The sequence below is a fragment of the Protopterus annectens genome, chromosome 1.part1, assembly GCF_019279795.1.
Source record: "Protopterus annectens isolate FY-2018-M chromosome 1.part1, PAN1.0, whole genome shotgun sequence".
NCBI classification, from domain to species: domain Eukaryota; kingdom Metazoa; phylum Chordata; order Ceratodontiformes; family Protopteridae; genus Protopterus; species Protopterus annectens.
The window spans coordinates 507,409,635-507,428,363 of NC_056726.1; the positions used below are offsets into that span (position 1 = coordinate 507,409,635).

An 18,729-nucleotide genomic window follows, 5' to 3' on the forward strand; every position below is an offset into this window, starting at 1 on the left:
ATACCAACTCCAAGATTGCACCACAGTGGAGGAAATGGCAAAGTCCTGAAAATGGCCCAGCAATTTTTTTCCCTGGGGAAAAAAAAAAATCACTGTTCCGTGTCTTCGGGATTTCAAGCTTTCGCTTTTAAAGGGTCGATAAATCAGCATTCACTATTTTAAGCGTTCGCTGATTTAATATAGACATGTACTACTGACAACCTTACTGAAATTAGGAGTACTTTTATGTGAGAGCTTTGCTTCCAGTGACATTGTGTAAATACATCTCTCACATACCATCAGTTTGCTTGAGAATTAACTGGTTGTCAGCAAACATGAAGCAGTTTCTACACTGCCTCAGGATGCCCAAATCTACCAAGCTGGTAATGGAGATAGTAGGAAAATACATATTCATGTCCACAGACCCTTTTTATTGATTAGTCAGCTGGAGTGAGAATATGAAGTAATGTCAGGAATATCTGGTTTTGCAACTCTGGGGACAGTGCTTGTCACTGCAAATGAGTTGTCCTGTGTGCAAAAAGGTATTGGTGAAATTTCAATTGTGCTTTTACAGGAAAAATATAACTCAAGGTGTTTGTGTCTGTACAGGGCATTACCAAAAACATGAGGGGAAACTAATACACAGACCCTGAAAATTTAAGGATGAAGTATTTAGGCAGATATTCTGAAGTTAGAAATAAATAATTAGCTTGACAAGAATGACGAAAAGAGGGGAGTTGCATGAATGGCTACTGACTGGCTACTACTAGTGCTGGTCTCATGACAGCTTCACTCTGCTTGTATAAAATGTTCCATTGCTTCTTCTCTTACCAGAAGCAAAACATTAGCACCAATCCCAAGATGAGAAGCAGGCCACAGCCTGTTTGGTGATCCACAGTTTTGTCCCAGATGATGCAAGGGTCTGTAGGCTTGTTGTAGCCTTTTCCTGGTAGATGCCTTGAATAGCAACCAGACCAATTAGGAACATCAAATGCAAAGACACTCAGCGCTCAACCAGAAATTCTCAGGAATCAAAGTCCTCTGCTCTTTCTCACACCAGGAGTAGAATATAAGCACAAATTCCAAGCTGTCACCTATGAAGCAGTTATTAGGATTTCTGGTGATCAGCAGACTCCTGGAAATAATGCCCCTGTGCTCCTTCTCTCATCAGGAGAAAAGAGAAGCACTAATCCCAAGATGACTACTGAAAAGTAGTATGTGGGCTCTCCAATAACTGGTGGTCTTGCAATAGATGTTTAAAGGTAAGATGTAGAAAATGGGTTAATAACATAAGCACTGTAGTGTGCACTAAGCAGTTAGATAGAAAAAGTGGATAATTTAAGTTTTAGCTGCCTAAGTGGAGAGCCACTAATTTTAAAAGACCAAGATAGATTGAAAGGGAGGGACACTTGTATTCAGGTTCTATGGAATACAGTGGGATGGCCAAAAAATTTAAATAGTTGAAGGGGAGGGATTTCACAAAATGTTAATTTTGTGCTTACTCACAACAGCCAGTGAAAGGGGAGGAGGAGGAAATATGTGGTCAAATTAACATAAGAGGTAGGCAACTAGAAAGATAGTTGTGCTTAACAGCACAACAGCAACAGTGTGGGAGAGTGGGAAAAAAGTTTAAAAAATTAAAAAAATTAATTCTGTGAAACTCATAAGAGACAAGGCTGTGGTCTCTTTCCAAGTTTTAATATGCACTTAAAAGCAGAATACAAGTAAAACACGGTGTGTAAAGAAAACAAATCACAGTATACAAAACTGAAGAAAGCAATAAAGTAATACAATAAACTCGAGAAGGCAATAAAGTAATACAAAAAACAAGAAAGCAAAAGCAAACTAACCTTTCCCTCACAGCAAGTTGTGGCAGAGTCTGGGTGAGCTTTTTCAGTAAGGTTTTTCTAGAAATTCAAAATGGCATCCTAACTTAAACTACATTTGCTGTTCAAAGCTGCACTAGTAGGGCAGAATATTGAGGCTACAAACCTGTACTTGAACATCATGAAGCTATGCATAAATCATACTACTTGTCTTAAAACTCATTTAAAACAATTATGTACTCTAATAAAGAGGAAACAAACACAGTTTTGCGCTGAAACAACAAAGAAACCAACAAAGAAACCAAAATGTAGAACTCTGCCACAAATCCACAAATCACCAGGGTATAGTATCCAATAAAAGTTTATTCTGGAACCTCAGCTATTCGCCTTCTATTGCATAATTTAGCATCAAAAATGAGAAGTTATGTACCTACCATAACGTTCCATGTTAGTTGTCTTCTCTCGCCTTCTTTCTTGCTTGATGGGTTCGGAGCCGATCTTCGGCTCCGACTCGGCACTTGCTAAGCTTGAGAGTCACTTTTACCAGCTCGAGGCAGCCCCATATCCCATGATGCAAGGTGGTAAGCACCCAGATCTCGTTTGATGACAAAAGGGCAATAGCACCTAGCATAATAACTTCCCAAAGGAAGAAAGAAGAAGAGAAATAAACCTGTAGGATGCTAGAAGAACCAGCTCTGTATGGTCTTCAGAACTATCATTCTTAGTAGAGAAAGGTCTGTCCAGGCCTGGGGGAAGGAGGGAGGGTCGCAAGAAAGAAGGCGAGAGAAGACAACTAACATGGAACGTTATGGTAGGTACATAACTTCTCAATGTTAAGTTGTCAATCTCGCCTTCATTCTTGCTTGATGGGACCGTGTCCCTAGCACCTCTATCCTGGGTGGCTCAATGGAACAGACTCTTGAGGACTGTAGAACCAAAACTGGCTCTGTCCCTGGAGGCCAAATCCAATTTGTAATGGGAAACAAAAGTATGAGGAGTGGCCCAAGTGGCCACTGCACAAATAGTGTCTAAAGGAAGTCTAGCTTGAAAGGCTGTAGAAGTAGCTAAGCTTCTGGTTGAATGTGCTTTAGGTTTTGAGCACAGCTGTTTTCCCCTGAGCCGATAAATTTCAGAGATGACAGAAGAAAGCCATCTAGATACGGTCACTTTTGAGACAGGAAGGCCTTTCTTGTTATCAGCATAGGAAACAAAGAGTTGATCGGATTTCCTAAATTGTTTTGTTCTGTCCAAATAATATCTGAGTTGACGGTGGACATCAAGATAATGTAGTTTTTGTTCCGATCTGTTTGAGTAGTTTGGAAAAAATACAGGGAGATCAATGGCTTGATTCAAATTAGTCTTTGAGGCGACCTTAGGCAAAAAGGTCGGATTGGTTCTCAATGATACTCTGTCTTTGTGGAATACCAAATAGGGGGGGCGAACAGATAGAGCATGAAGTTCAGACTCCCTCCTAGCCGATGTAATAGCTACCAGGAATAAAGTTTTCCATGAAAGAAATTTCAGGGAGCAAGAGACAGCTGGCTCGAAGGGGGGAAGAATCAAGAATGTCAGCACTAAATTTAGGTCCCACATCAGCAGCATATGATATCAGTCGCATGGAGGAGTTAGCAATAGAATTAAGGGTTCCTAGCTGCGAAGCAATTTTTTCTTGAGCTCCTGCAGCTGTAGGATCCTGTACTACTTCACCTAGTTCCTTAAGGATATCTCTCTGGAGTCTGGTGAAGTGACACAGGTAGTTCAGCGAACGCATAGCAAAGGTCGCTGAAGAGAACATCCGCTTACCATATCTGTCCACAGTCCTAGAGTCCTTATTAGGAGGATGGACAGGTACGGAAGGATCTGCAAGTTCCTTCTTAGTGGCAGCCGCCACCACCATGGCATCAGCGGGGACACCTTTTGTGAGGAATTGCTTGTCCGATGGGGCAGTAATAAATTTAGAAGGCCTCCTAGGGACTGGCTCTGCAGAGTCAGGAGCAGCCCACGCCTTTCGAGCAATAACCTGCATAAGGGGGTCGAAAGGCGGAGACACCCAGGAGGTGGAGGGCCGAGATCCAAACGCCTCCAGGTATACTGACTCATCCTCAGAGGGATTATTGGTGGGCCAGTTTCCCCTCTGTCTAAGGAGTTCTAGGATGTCTGAGAAAGAGACATCCTCAGAGGGGGATCTAGGGGATCCCTCTGACTCATCTAAGTCAGTATCTGAAGTGATAGACTCGGGGGAGTCTACGTGTTTCCTCTTACAGGTCCTCTTCATGGAGGATCTCCTGACAAATCAGGAGAATCCTCGGAAGAGGGGGTTCTTCCCAGTGGGGAAACCTGAGGCGGAGGATCTCTGGGTCCGAGAGCAAGAGAAGTGGCAGAGATGTCAACAGGCACCATAGAGGGAGGAGCTAAGGGAACAGACTGCTGGCTGAGTCCAGTGGCCAGCACACTCTTCATCACCTCGAAGGCCCCCCCTCCCAGGGAGGTCCAAGAGAACCCGTTCCGAAGAGCCAGGAACTCCAGGACCCACCGAAAGGGAGGGCTCCGAGGCAGATGTCGGAGCCGAGCTCACCAAGGCCGAGGCTCCAAGGGGAAGAGTGGGGTCGGACAAGGGTCCGATGCCACTCACCCCCTCGGATGAGACCAGGGAAGCCCGACCACCAAATCCCTCTAAGGAAGGTCTCGAAGAGGAGATAAGAGTAGAGGCTGAAGGAGCAGAAGGGGGTATCTGTCCCTCAGCCGTAGCAGAAACTATTCCCGAAGACTCCAACTCCAAACTCTGGGGTAGAGTCGAAGGAGGAACTGCAATGGGGTGTGGACTGATAGTCGTCTGTTGAGACGGACTATGTAGCATTTGGGCCAGTGCCTGTGATTTTAATAATCTACTGACCACTCTCTCTAAATCATGGTCAGAAAGCCTGGATGACCTTGAAGATCGGCTCCGATGGCTCCGTTCCGAGAGGAGAGGCGAAGCCGAGAGTATCGGCTCCAAGGAAGGGGACCTAGACCTCTTCCTCGAAGGAACCATCGGAGCCGATGAAACCACAGAAGCTGTCGGAGCCGACAACTTATCGGCACCGACAGTTAGTTTCGATGCATCGGCTCCGGCCGGAGCCGATACAGCCACAAAGGTAAGGGTGTCGGAGCCGATCGGAGCCGACACTGAAGCCTGAGCCACATGGTGATCGGAACCGATCGGAGCCGACACCGAAGTGGTCGAACCAGAATTGGCACCGATAGCCATCGGTGCCGAAGGTTTGTATAAACCAGAATCGGCTCCAGCCGGAGCCGATCTCGACTCTGAAAGAGTCGGAGCCGAGGCCACAGGCTTGGACACAGAAGCCTGGGCCTTGGAAGACTTTGAAGTCTTAGATGGAGCCGACTTAGCCGGAGAGCCCTCCGGCTTAAGAAGGCCCCTCAAAATCAATTTATTTCTTCTCTCCTGCAGGACTCTCTGGCTAAAAGAATGACATATAGCACAGGAGTCCTGCAGGTGAAGAGGCCCCAGGCAGTAAAGGCAAGAAGTGTGACCGTCTGTCAGAGACATCTTCTGACAGCACGAGTCACACTTCTTAAAGCCTGAGACCCTTTCTTTAGACATGGTGTAGAAAATACAGACACACAACACCTGTTCAAGAAATTATATTAAATATCCCAAGAGGAAGACTAAACTATCAATAAACACACACACACACCCTAACAAGGGGGGGATGGGATGGGAGAAGGTCTGACTAAAAGTTTTAAGGAGGCAGGGAAAAACTAGTCAGAAAAGGACTAAAACTGTACTAAAACTATTAATTTTAAAATTTAAGAAGAAAGGGGGGCAAAAACAGTAATGTATAAATCACTTACCAGGAGCTGGTAAAAGGAGGACCTCATCAGCGAAGCGGCAAACGAGATCTGGGTACTTACCGCCTTGCATCATGGGATATGGGGCTGCCTCGAGCTGGTAAAAGTGACTCTCGAGCTTAGCAAGTGCCGAGTCGGAGCCGAAGATCGGCTCCGAACCCATCAAGCAAGAATGAAGGCGAGATTGACAACTTAACATCATATCCTATTTATACATCTGATGCTGACCATTATGTAATTATTCAATTAAGTCAGTATCATTAATAGATTCAACCTTTTAAACTTTTAAGGAAAAGAACAAATGTTTAAAGAACAAATTAATTCACTACCCCCCTTTATATTCCCATATCATACAACTAATGATTGTTTAAATGATTCTAATGTACATATACATACAAATTATAAATATACTAAACATTAAATTCAATAAACATTTATAAAGTTACATTACTATCCATGTTCATACCTCTAGGGAGGAGTGTCCTGAAATTCAGAATCATTCTGCATTCTAACCTGTTAAGTTCATCTTTAAAAGTGTCTCCAAATTTCAAGAAAGGTTGTCCCAGCACACTAAAACACAAACTGCTCTCTCAGTCCCCATGTGCAGATGCAAAGTGGTATCCTACAGGACTGCTCTTGTTGTTTTTTCTAACATCTCCTAAGTGCTCCATGATTCTAACCTTGACCTTTCTCTTTGTTTGCCCATTTGATTATTGTTATATCTCCTATAGGAGAACATTGACATCTAATAGTGGAGGATGCAACCGTGGGACATCTTTTTTCAAAACATTTTACTTTCTCCTATGGGAGATATAACAATTTGAAGGAAATATTAAGCGGGGATGGTGCTTTTTGTGGTAGGGCACAGAGAGAGGGTACACAAGCATGTGGTCAATGTTTGGTGTGTTGTACAGTTAAGAACCTAAGCGGGTGCAAGATTAAGGGTAGGTTGTACAGGGCCAGGGAAACATTTAATTGCAACTCCCAAGGTGTTGTGTATATCATTGGATGTGGTTGCCAGCAAACCAAATGGTATGTTGGGCAAACAAAGAGACAGGTCAAGGTTAGAATCATGGAGCACTTAGGAGATGTTAGAAAAAACAATATGAACAGTCCTGTAGGCTACCACTTTGAATCTGCACATGGGGCTCAGACAGCAGTTTGTTTTTTATTGTGCTGGCATGACCTTTCTTGAAATGTAGAGGCAGTTTTAAACATGAACTTAACAGGTTAGAATGCAGAATGATTTTGAATTTCAGAACACTGTTTCCTAGAGGTATGAACACTGATAGTAATGTAACTTTATAATGTTTACTGAATTTAATGTTTAGTATATTTATAATCTGTATGTATATTTATATTAAAATCATTTACAGTAGTCAGGAAGTTCTTCTATGTGGCACACCTCATCATAAAAGGGTTCTCATCCAGGAAAAAAGAGGTCATCGTTCCCCTCTACTCGACACTCATTAGACCCACTATAGAGTACAACGCCCCTTTTGGAATGTACCTCACAAGACATCTGCAGCAGCTGGAAAGGCCACAGAAGTACCTCACAAAGAGGACTACTGGACTCAAACAAATGCCCTACACTGACCGCCTCAAAAAACTCCAGCTTTAATCCGTAGCATATCGCCTACTTAGAGGTGATCTCTGCCTAACATATAAAGCTATGTCAAACCCAGAGCTGTTGGACATGCTACACCTAAAGAAATCCCAATCCCTCCGAGCTACACGCTCTAGGGACCTAAACCTTGTCACCACAATAAACAGGACATGCTGGAGGGATAGATTCCTATCCCAGAGACTTCCCATACTCTGGAACAGGCTACCCATCTATGTCAAGCAAAGTTCTTCATTAGCACTCTTCAAGAAAAATCATGATGAGTGGATGGGAAATAGGAAATACACCCCGGGGATCACTTCTGTGTCTCTGCTCGACAGTGGCACAGGAAAATAACTTTCTTGGGTGGCATAAGCCAGGGAACCTTGTTGGCTAGGCTTACGTAGGCCCTTGGGCCGACAGCCTAGTACCTACCTATGAACCTATAAACATAATCATTAGTTTTATGATATGGGAATATAGGGGGCTAATGAATGAATTTGTTCTTTAAAAATTTGTTCTTTAAAATTTGTTCTTTAAAAGTTTAAAAGGTTGAATCTATTAATGATACCGACTTAACTGAATAATTTTATAATGGTCAGCATCAGATGTATAAATAGGGTATGTTTTTGATGTTAAATTATTACATAGAAGGCGAAAAGCCGAGGTACCAGAATAAACTTTTATTGGATACTATACTCTGGTGATTTGTGGCAGAGTTCTATATTTTGGTTTCTTTGGCGTTTTTTTCTTTGCTGTTTTGGTGTTTGTCCTGAAACAAATCAGAAGACAAAATGCACCCTCAAAATAAGTATTAAAACTACTGGGTAATGCAAAGATGCTCACTCCCAGCAGTAAACCTGAATGATGCTAGAATTATACAAGTTCAGGGACAACATATACACCACAGAAATTATGTAAAAAAATTAACTGCACTGTTCAAATTAACATATGTGTTGACAGTACTAAATTAATAAGAGCTGAAATGCTCCTTCCACACAGCTCTGTGGCACCGAGGGATAAAGCCCTGAATTTAACCCAGATGATCAGAGCTTGAGTAACTGCACAACAGAAGAGCCAGACAGGGAAGGAACAAAATTCAGTATTCCTTCAACCTGTTCCTCCTGGAGGATACAAGGATATCAGAATTTGTCAGTGATTTGGGATGCATGGCTAGGCTTAAAAAGCCCTTGAGGTTGTTAGCCTAGTAAACACCTATAAACTTATGGGAGTCCTGGTCAGTCATTTATCCTCACACAAGAAAAGGCTTGCATGCAAGAAGTGGCAGGAAAGAGGGTGGGGCTGAGTCTGATGATCCCAAGCTGGTACTGGTAGCTTGCACTGGGCATGCATTTGGGGGCACATCTATGTCAGGAGGAGATCAAATGGATGTCCCTGCAGTGATGTGGTTGCCCAAATCAGCAACTAGATTTGTGAGATTAGAGCTATACCAGAAACCCCCAGGCTGGAGAAAAAGCCAGATTCATCTGAATCAATGAAGAGCGGATGCACAACAGCAGCAAGCTGAGCTGAAGGCACAGATGCAGGCTGGGGCACAAAAGAACCTTTATGACTACCTGAATGACAGCCCCTCCAGACATTTTGACCTGTACTGTACTGGGTACATCCCTACTTCAGGGAATGAAAAGGACTGCGGGGTGCTTGAGACTAAGCAGGCATGGTGGGCAAAAGAAAACCTAGAAATAAATAGCAAATTCATCTCCGCTTGTGAAGCTTTTTCACTTGTAATTTATCTGCTGCTCTGCCAAACAATAAAATGTCTGCTCCACTCTAAATGCATTGCAGCTAGAATCTGAACTGAGTCTAATTAATTTTAAAAACGCGAACAACCATACCTATTCTCTTTCTTTACATACATCCCAGTGACTTCATCAACCACATGCACTTTAACGACAGGATTCGACACCATTAAATCCATTTTAGGTCTGTCCATGCGATGAATGTAGACTCCAAGAACAAAACTGTCATCATGAACCTGCTTCTTTTGCTCCTGCTCATCTTCTGCTTCTGATATAGGCTTGTTGACTTCTCTAGGTCCAGATTCTTCTCCGACAGCTGAAATTATAGTGGATTATACAGTTAAGAGCAATATTTTTTTGTGAATAATCAACAGACAGTGCATCAGAAACACTAACAATTTACTAAAAAGAAAAAAGAAAAGGAAATGTACATGTACCCAAGACACCCTGTTATTCAGATACATTTAAAAAGCAATAAGGACTCCTAAAACTAGTTATAGCAGAAAGTGTATGACTATTCAATTAATCAGGTTTGGTGGTTTCAATAGTCACACCATACTCTCTGTGCTCACTGGCAGAAGCAATCTTAAGAAATTTCATCCAAAGTTACACTTCAGGACTGTCACAGTTTCTCTGGTCACAAGAATTAATGATCACATTCTTCATTCAAAATTCTTAACACCTGGGCTAACTCCTAACTGCTGGCCTTGTAGCCCAGACCTTTAACCTATTTCTTATTATGTACTGATGGCAGTAAAACAGGCATTGTGCTCATACCGAAAGCTCAAAATCATAAAATTCAAATCGCTTTCAGACTTGTAAATAGGCTATCTACCCTCAAAAAAGACTATGGCAAAAATGGTCTAGAATCAATTGCTTGAGAACGTGAGCAAGTATATATTCCTTAATGAGCAGCATGCATTTTATTCCTAATAAAGCATGTCTGGCAGGGTCTATATTAAATCAGTGAATGCTTAAAAAAGCAAACGCTGATTTATTGACCCCATGTAAGCAAACGCTTACAAACCCAAACACTTAGAACAACAATCTTTTTTCTCAGGGAAAAAAATCGATGTTCCAAAAAAGAAAAAAAAAAAACTTTAAAACATTACATAAAGTGGCCCCGACATACATATACCAAACTCCGAGATCGCACTACAATGACAAAAACAGCAAAATAACAAGGGAAATAATTCGCTTATATGCCATTTCATGTTTTCAAGTTCAATCAAGACGCATTCAAAAGAATGCGTCTTCGATCATATAATAGGGAACCGTCTGGCATTAACAACAACCTTCTCTACAATATGAATGTGTCCCCTTTTGTCATGTCCTATTCGTGGAGTTCAAGATGGCATCTGTCTCAAAAACTCAAAACATAATTTTAAATAAAACATTGTGAAAAATGTATTTCTGAATGTTGTGTCTCAGTTAAAGGCCTGTTCAACATTTTCTAGTAGATCTACTTCCATGATGCAAAAGAATAAAGCCCTTTCTACACCTCAGACAACTCATGTTTTACTAGAGGCATAGGTATGGAAGGGAATGGATGAGGGGAGGATGAAAGTGAAAGACTTGCCCATCGTTTGCTCCAATAGCAGAATTAACAGCCTGGAGAACTGGTCAGGAAGTTGTGCATGCACCTCATGTAGGCAGCCACTGAGGATCTTGCAAGACTGCCACAGGGAGGGAAGGAGTTGGAACACACTCCCAGCAGCAGTATGATGCTACACCAGTAACCCCGATCTCCTCACTGGCTACAGACATGGGATGAGTTTAGTACACCAGGTAAATAAAGAGTGTAGCTGGGAGCAGTTGATCATCAGCTGCTGGAAAATGGAGAAAAAATGTTTTAGCAAAATGTTTACTACTAAGTGGGTGCTCCAAGGCCCTGTTCTTGGCTCCATTTTATTTTTACTATTCATCCTTCAACTCACTCTAGACCTTCTCATCTTCTCTTTGTCGACGATTTAAAAAGTAGAGTTGTGTACACTTACCATAAATGTAGCTATTCGAGTGTATTCACTGTTGCAGTCATCACATTTGGGTTATCTGCTTGCAGGTAGCCCTCAGCCAGCCTGAATACCAGAGTCTTGGATTTCTGCATCGGATGCTGTCTCTTCTTCCATAACGTCAGGTCGTCAGGGGTATAAAACATGCAGCTGAAGCTATTACATCAGTTTTTCTTACCCCAGATGTCAGGTGCCCCCTCACTGGGAAGCAATTATATATTATGATACACCTCCAACAAAAAGCAAATACACCAGAAAACTTAAATACCCTAAACAAGAATGAAAGGTAGAGCCAAGAGAAGTCAGGGGGCTGGAGGGAGGGTAACCAGTACTGCAACAGTGAATACACTCGAACATCTACATTTATGGTAAGAGTACACAACTGTACTATGTTTTTCGTGTTTCACTGTTGCAGTCATCACATTTGGGTTGATTCCCAAAGCTAAGGAAGGGAAGAGGAAGTTAGAGAGCATTAGGGCCAGCTATTAAGCTTTGCAAGACTGCAGTGGCAAAACCAGCTCTGGATTTAGAAAAAATAGGCATGTGGTAATGCTTGGTGAAGGTATGTACAGAGCTCCAGGTAGCAGCTTCTAGGATGTCCCTGGTAGGGACTCCTCTGAGAAAGGCTGCAGAGGTAGATGCAACCCTGGTGGAATGTAATCTTATCCCCTGTGGGGTAGGTTTTCCATGGTGCTTGTAGCAAAAATGAATGCAATGGGCTATCCATTTAGAAATGGTTTGCTTTGAAATGGCCTTCCCCTCTGCTCTTGTAGCAAAGCCAACTAGCAGCTGTTCAGATTTTCTGAGAGGCTTAGTCCTGTCCAAATAAAATCTAAGTTGTCTGTGCACATCCAACGAGTGCAGTATTCGGTCTCCTTTGCTTTGTGGATTAGGGGAAAAAGGTAGGCAAATGAATGGACTGATTTAGGGCCACACTCAACACCACCTTGGGCATAAATGAAGGATTGGTCCTGAGGGAAACCCTGTCTGCATGGAAGATAATGAAGGGTTCTCCACTGCCATGAGGACCTGTAATTCAGACACTCTTCTTGCTGAAGTGATGGCTAGAAGGAAGGCTGTTTTCCAAGAAAGGAATTTCAACTCTGCAGTTGCAGCTTTCTCAAAGGGAGGGAGAGCAAGCTTTTCCAATACAAAGTTAAGTTCCCAGGCTGGAGTAGGGGCTCTCCTGGGGGGGGGGGGTATTAAGATTTTGGTCCCTCTAAGGAATTGCTTTAGTAGGGGGTGAGAGAAGAGGGGTGGCTCAGTATTATAATGTGCTGAAATGGCAGAGGCATGAATTTTAATTGACAAGAAAGATAGGCCCTTGTGGAGCATTTCTGTTAAGTACTGAAGAATATGAGGTAAGCTAGGCACCATTGTGTCCATCCCCTGAGTCTGGCTCCAAGAACAGTATCTTTTCCACTTTTTAGCAAAGGATTTTCTAGTACTAGGCCTCCTTGCCTCCAGAATGACATCTAGCACCTGCTTACTGAGGGATGCTATTGGAGAGCTCAAGGAATTAGCCAGGCTGCAAGGTTCAGGGTTTGAAGCTGAGGGTGCAGAATCTGGCCCACCTGCTGGGACAGCAGGGAAGGGCTCTGAGGTAGGTGCCATGGTTCCAGCAGTGTCAAAAAACTGCACAAGAGGGGGTACTATTGCTGGCGTGGACATTCTGGTGCAATCAGTTTTGTCCTTGGCTTGTCCTGTTTGACCTTTAGCAGAACCTTAGAGAGGAGAGGCAGAGGGGGAAAGGCATAAATCGAGAGGCTTTCCCAGGTAAAGGACAGGGCTTCCACTTTCCAAGCTTGACTGTGGGAAGTCCTTGTGCAGAATTTGTCCAATTAGTAGTTCTGAGGGGAGGCAAACAAGTCCACCTCTGGAGTCCCCCATTTGTTCCTCAAGAGGTTGAATATTTTTGGCTCCAGTTTCAATTCATGTGGGTCCATGAGATTTCTGCTTAGGTTGTCTGCCAGCGAATTTAGCTTGCCTAGCAGGAATTGAGCTTGTAGGTGCACTTGGAAACTCAAGGCTGTGTTCCACAGAGCCATGGCTAGTCCGCAGAGAGGGTACGAGTGGGTTCCCCCCCTGCTTGTTTATGTACCACATAACTGAGGTGTTGTCTGTCTTTACCAATAATTGCCCTGGAAGGATGTGGTCTTTGAAGGCTGTCAGGGAATTCTGTACAGCTAACATTTCTTTTTGGTTGATATGCAAATGCATCTGTCTTGAGTTCCATTTGCCCTGAATGCACTGCCCTGTCAAGTGAGCCCCCCATGCAGAGTCTGATGCATCTGTTGTTAGGGTTTGGGCGGCAGGGGGTAGAGTGAAAGAGAGCCCCTTGTTGTGGTAGCATGCCTTTGCCCACCAAAGGAATTCTGTCTTTATACAAGGAAACATAGGAATCATTGATTCCAGGTCCTGAGAATGTTGATTCCATAGGCTTTTTAGATACCATTGTAGTTTCCTCATATGCAGTCTTGCATATGGAATTAGTAGAATGCAAGAGGCCATGAATCCCAGGGCTTGCAGAATTTTCCTTGCAGATAGCTGGGGCTTTGTGGCCAAAGGTTTGAAGTAGGTTGTCAAATAAACTTGTTTCTCTGGAGTGAGGAAAGCCATCTGGGAAGTTATGTTCAAGCTTGCTCCCAGGAATCCAATCTGTTGGCAGGGTACTAGGTGAGATTTCTTTTCATTTATGGTGTACCCCAGTGAGGTCAGAAGTTTCTTTACGAATGCCAGATGTTTTAATAGCAAGTCCTGGCTTTCTGCCTGAATCACACAATCGTCCAAGGATGGGTACAGCTGAATATTTCTCTGCCTGCAAAATGCAATGACTGGAGCTAGACACTTTGTGAATACCCTAGGCGCAGTAGATAAGCCAAAGGGAAGTGCAGAGAACTGACAGTGCATGGAGCATGCCCTAAAGCGTAGGTATTTCCTGCAAGATTCCCTTATTAGAATGTGCAGGTAAGCTTCCTTTAAGTCTAAGGTTGACAACCAGGCAGCTGTTGAAGTGTTAGCATTTTGAATTTTGGGATTACCAGGAAGGTGTTTAGAATAGAGAGGTCCAGGATAGGATGCCAGGAGCTGTCTTTTCTGTGTACCAGGAAAAGTCTTGAATAAAACCCTTGTCCCCTTTCTTCTGCTGGCACAGGTTGAATAGCCCTGATACTTAGAAGAGAGAACCTGCTGTTGGGCCTCCGCCCACTGATTTGGGGGTAGGTCTGGCCAACCGTTTGGGGTTGGTAGGGTGTGGAAGTCGAATCTGTATCCTTGGGAAACTATATGTAAAACCCATTTGTCCTGGGTAATGAGTTCCCAGGTTTTTGCATGCAGGGTGAGTTTTCCTCCTAAGGGAGCAGGCAGTTGAGCAGGGCTTGGAAGGGCTAAGGGTAAGTCATTGCGCCATGTTTCCGTAGGGGGGTGGCTTACTACTCCCTGCTTTGGAAGTGCGAGCCCCCCACTGCTTAGGCGTGTGTGCAGCCTGGGACTGTAACCTGGGTGGTCTGCTCTTCCTGGGTTTGGACTGAGAAGGCCTGGAAGAGACTGGAAAGGACCAATTCTTAGATGGCCAATGCTTACTAAATCTGGGAGGCTGTACCTGTAGGAAATCTTGAACAATTTGCATAGATTTAGCTTTTTCCTTCATCCTTTTGAGGACTTCTGCTTTTTTGCCAAACAGGCAGTCTTGGTTTAAGGGAGCATCCAGAAATTTAGCTTTAACATGATCTGGCAAGTTTTGCTCCTTAAGCCAAGCATGCCTTCTAAGTACAGACTCAGTGACAGCAGCCCTGCAAGATGCTTCTAAAGAGTCAAAACTACATTGCAAAGTATGTTTACCAACTTGTTCTGCAGAATGCATTAAATTCTGTAATTCTTTGTGTTCAGCACAGTCAGGAATCAACATAATTTTCTGTTTAAGTAGTCCCATAATATGCTGCTGGTACTTTAACATATGAAACTAGCAATTTAAAGCCGTAATGGCCAAAGTAGCAGAAGTGTATACCTTCTTACCCCATCTGTCCAGGGCTCTAGAATCTCTATCAGAAGGGGTAGGATTTTTGGCAGCAGTAGCCTTAATGCCCTTTGGTCCTTAGGAAATAGTCTCTGCTTCCACAGTAGGATTCTTGAACAGGAACTTGTGAGAGTCAGGTACTCTGTAATACCTGTCAGGTTTTCTGGGAGCTGGAGGTAAGGTGTCTGAGGAAAGGCTAGATTCCAAGAAAGCATCACCTACAATGTCCAGAACAGGAGGGATAGCTAAAGGCCTGTGTTGAGGAAAAAGTAAGAATTCCCTAAGCCTCTTTTTGGAGTCAGAGTAATCTTGGCTTTCCCAGTGGAAATGCTCCCTAAGAGTGTGCAAGGTTTCACCAAAAGAAAAATCTTCTGGAGAGGAAGCAGAGGGAATGGAATCCTCTGTATCAGAATCCTCATAGGTAGATAAGGGCAAATCCTGATCATCAGAAGGAACAGAAATATCCGATTCCTGATCAGAAGAATCAGAAGGAAATTCTGTTCTAGGTCTCTTAGAGGGGGAAGACTGGTTTCCCCTAATTAATGTAATAAGATCTTCGGCCATTCTAAGCATTTGTTTTTAGGCATATGGGCCGGTGTATTCAGGCATACAGACTTGCATTTTAAACTGACACCATCTTCTTCATCCAGGCCTAAAACTCGATACACCCCTAGAAAGCCGACGTCCAAACAGCATACGCAGGCCCATATGCCTAAAAAACAAATGCCTGCACAGCGGCTCTGGACCCATCCAAGGTAGAGACATCTGCAGGTTCCATAGTCGAAGAAGCATCTCGTGGCATTAGCGGACTCTGAATGGGTCTCAGTAGAGGCCTGCACATCTGAGTTAGCAGGTAGCAGGGGCTGCGAAAGTGCCTCACTGGGTACCGGCGGACTGGCGACTAGCTTAACGGAAGTGTCGTCTGCAGTTTTGGACCTATGCAGTCTGTCTTTATCTTTAGTGTTTTTTCGGAAGATCGGTAGTCGGATGACTTAAAGCCATTTTGGAGTACTGATACAGAGTACCAAAATAATTTGCTGCAAAGACAGCCCGACGATGAATAGTTGGGGGTTGAACAAGGCACAAAACTGACAGTGAGGGACATCGTGGTCTGGGCCTAAGCAAGGGATGCAGTACGAATGAAAATCTTTATGAGGTATTTGCTTTCCACAGGTAAGACAATTGTTTACTTTTACTGACATCGGTTGGAGCAAGAAAAAAGATCCTCAATGGGGTACTTATCTTTTTTGAAGACTGCGGTTCTGAAACTCGAAAATGAAAATTTCAGGAGTCGGACGACCGGCACTTGCGAACTGCTTCTGCTTCAGGCACCGCACGGCAAGAAAGATTGATGTAATGGCATCAGCTGCATGTTTTATACCACTGACCTGACTTCATGAAAGAAGAGACAGCATCGACTCAGGAATCCAAGACTATGGTATTCAGGCCGGCTGAAGGCCATCTCTGCAGGCAGATAACCCAAATGTGATGACTGCAACAGTGAAACACGAAGAACATCTGTATAGCTCATCAGATGAGGAACTGAAAGCACAACTGCAGGTTATCAAAACTTTTTCAGATGATATAAGAATGTCATTTGGTCTTGACAAATGCTCAAAAGCAACCTTTAAAGCAGGAAAGCTGCAGCACCAGGAAAACATCAGTTTGGGACAAGAATGTGACATAAAAGAACTTGAGCAAGAGGGAGTGTATAAATATTTATTTTATTTGCATTTGTTTACCGGGATGTTCCAGCTGGGCCAGAAGTGCCCATTTTCAATGGAGTCCCAGGGAGAAAAAACTCCACATATAAGACATTTCACATGCAATACAGAATTTACATTAATAAAGACATTTAGTACATGTTATTGGCAGCTTATACAATTGGTGAAAAAAAACAGTACATAAGTAATCATTCTCAAATCAAAGATATTATACAAGCAATACAGAATATATACATGAGAACATTTCATATGAGTATTTTTCAGCTAGCAAAATTTATATAGGACACTTCATGCAGTGGGTGCAAAGCAGATATACAAATTAATTAGAAACTAGGTACTTAAACTTTTTACGAGCGATAGGTTATTCGAGTCCTGTTTGGGAACTGATGAAGAATCAACAATAAAACATGAACAAATGCGAATAAAATTTAGTAAGGAATATTTTAGAAGACTTAAATTAATCCTGAAAACAGCGCTGACATCTAGGAACAAAATCCAAGCTATAAACCAATTTCCTCTTCTTGTCCTAACTTACAGTTTTGGAGTGACTGACTGTCACCAAAACGTGTTGTATAGATTAGATAGCAAAACAAGAAGGATGCTTCATGCTCACCAAATGATTTATAAAACATCAAGGTATACAAAGATTATGTATTCCCTGTTCCGAAGGCAGTATGGGCCTCCTTGATATTGATTACATGTACAGATCTGCAATCGTGGGACTCCACGTATATCTGTTGACCTCACAAGACCCAAACGAAGTGAAACTATTGAAACATGAGGAGGATAAATTTAAGACGACTCCTTGCTTAATCTAGCAGAAGCATACTCCCATCAAGCAGGAATGGAAATCAAACCAGAAGTAGATAAAAATCAGGCAGCAACTGAATGTGCCAAAAAAAAAAAAAGAAAAGAAAAAATGTAATGTGAAAGATCAGATAAGAAGGCAAGCAATGTGGAAAATGCATAAATACAGTTGCAAGTATAGAAAACTTCGGGAAGAACCTCATGTTGATCAGGATTGCATGCAGGAATGGTTAAGGAGAGGCAAATTCAAACCAAGAGATGACAGGTTAATATTGGCGGCCCAAGATAGTGGGCTAAGTACACAATGGTTTACAAAGTCCATTGAACATGTGGGAGAAACAGACGAATGCTGGTTTTGTAAAACCAAAATGGAAACAGTCGCACACCTCGCTGCTGGTTGTGATATACTAATGGCAGAAGGACTGTATACTGAAAGGCATAATAATGTGTCAAGATTGCTGCACTGGGGATTGTGCAAACATTATGGTACTGAAGTGGCTTTAAAACACTGGAAAGATGAGCCACAAAGCGTCATAGAAAATGATGTTTATATCACACGGGATCACCCATTACCAACCATTCAAAAGATAGACGCTAGAAAACCAGATATAGTGGTCCATGAAAAGAAGACAAAAGTAGCACTGATCATTGAAATCGCCACATCCAGTGATTACAGTGTCTTGTGTAGAGACAGACACAAAGTCAAAAAATATCAGGATCTGCAGGCAGAAACGAGAGCTAAGTGGAAGAAAGATACCCAGACAGTTCCAACAGCAGTAGGAGCAATGGTTCTTATAAAAAATAATCTGCAATCGTATTTAGATACGTTACCAATCCATGTAAACCCATACGAATCGCAGGAGGAGTCATTACTGAGCTTATTACGGGTGCTGCGAAGAGCACTTTGGTGTGACATCAAAGATTGAAACAATACTAATTTCACGAACTTTAATTGTACTTTGACTAAGGAATGGGGTCCATTCTTGCCATAGTATTAGAAACCCAAAATATTTGGAGAAAATAAAAATAAATCTTTTCTGCTACACTTTATGCAGATGATCATGATTTTTTTTTTATTTCCGATCCTAATGGGTTAATAGAATCTAAGCAATGAATATTCATCAAAAAATTTTACTTTTATTCTTCTGCAA

The 18,729-nt window shown here is 42.7% G+C and overlaps 1 protein-coding gene across 1 annotated transcript in view; it reads right to left on the reverse strand.

Moving 5' to 3' along the window:
* The window catches only part of AHI1 (Abelson helper integration site 1), a 2,471,520-nt gene that overhangs the window by 2,208,391 nt on the left and 244,400 nt on the right, over positions 1-18,729 (reverse strand). Inside the window, exon 5 of the mRNA XM_044087109.1 lies at positions 9,117-9,336. Coding sequence (XP_043943044.1) covers positions 9,117-9,336 — 220 coding nt within the window. The remainder of the gene's footprint in view (positions 1-9,116; positions 9,337-18,729) is intronic.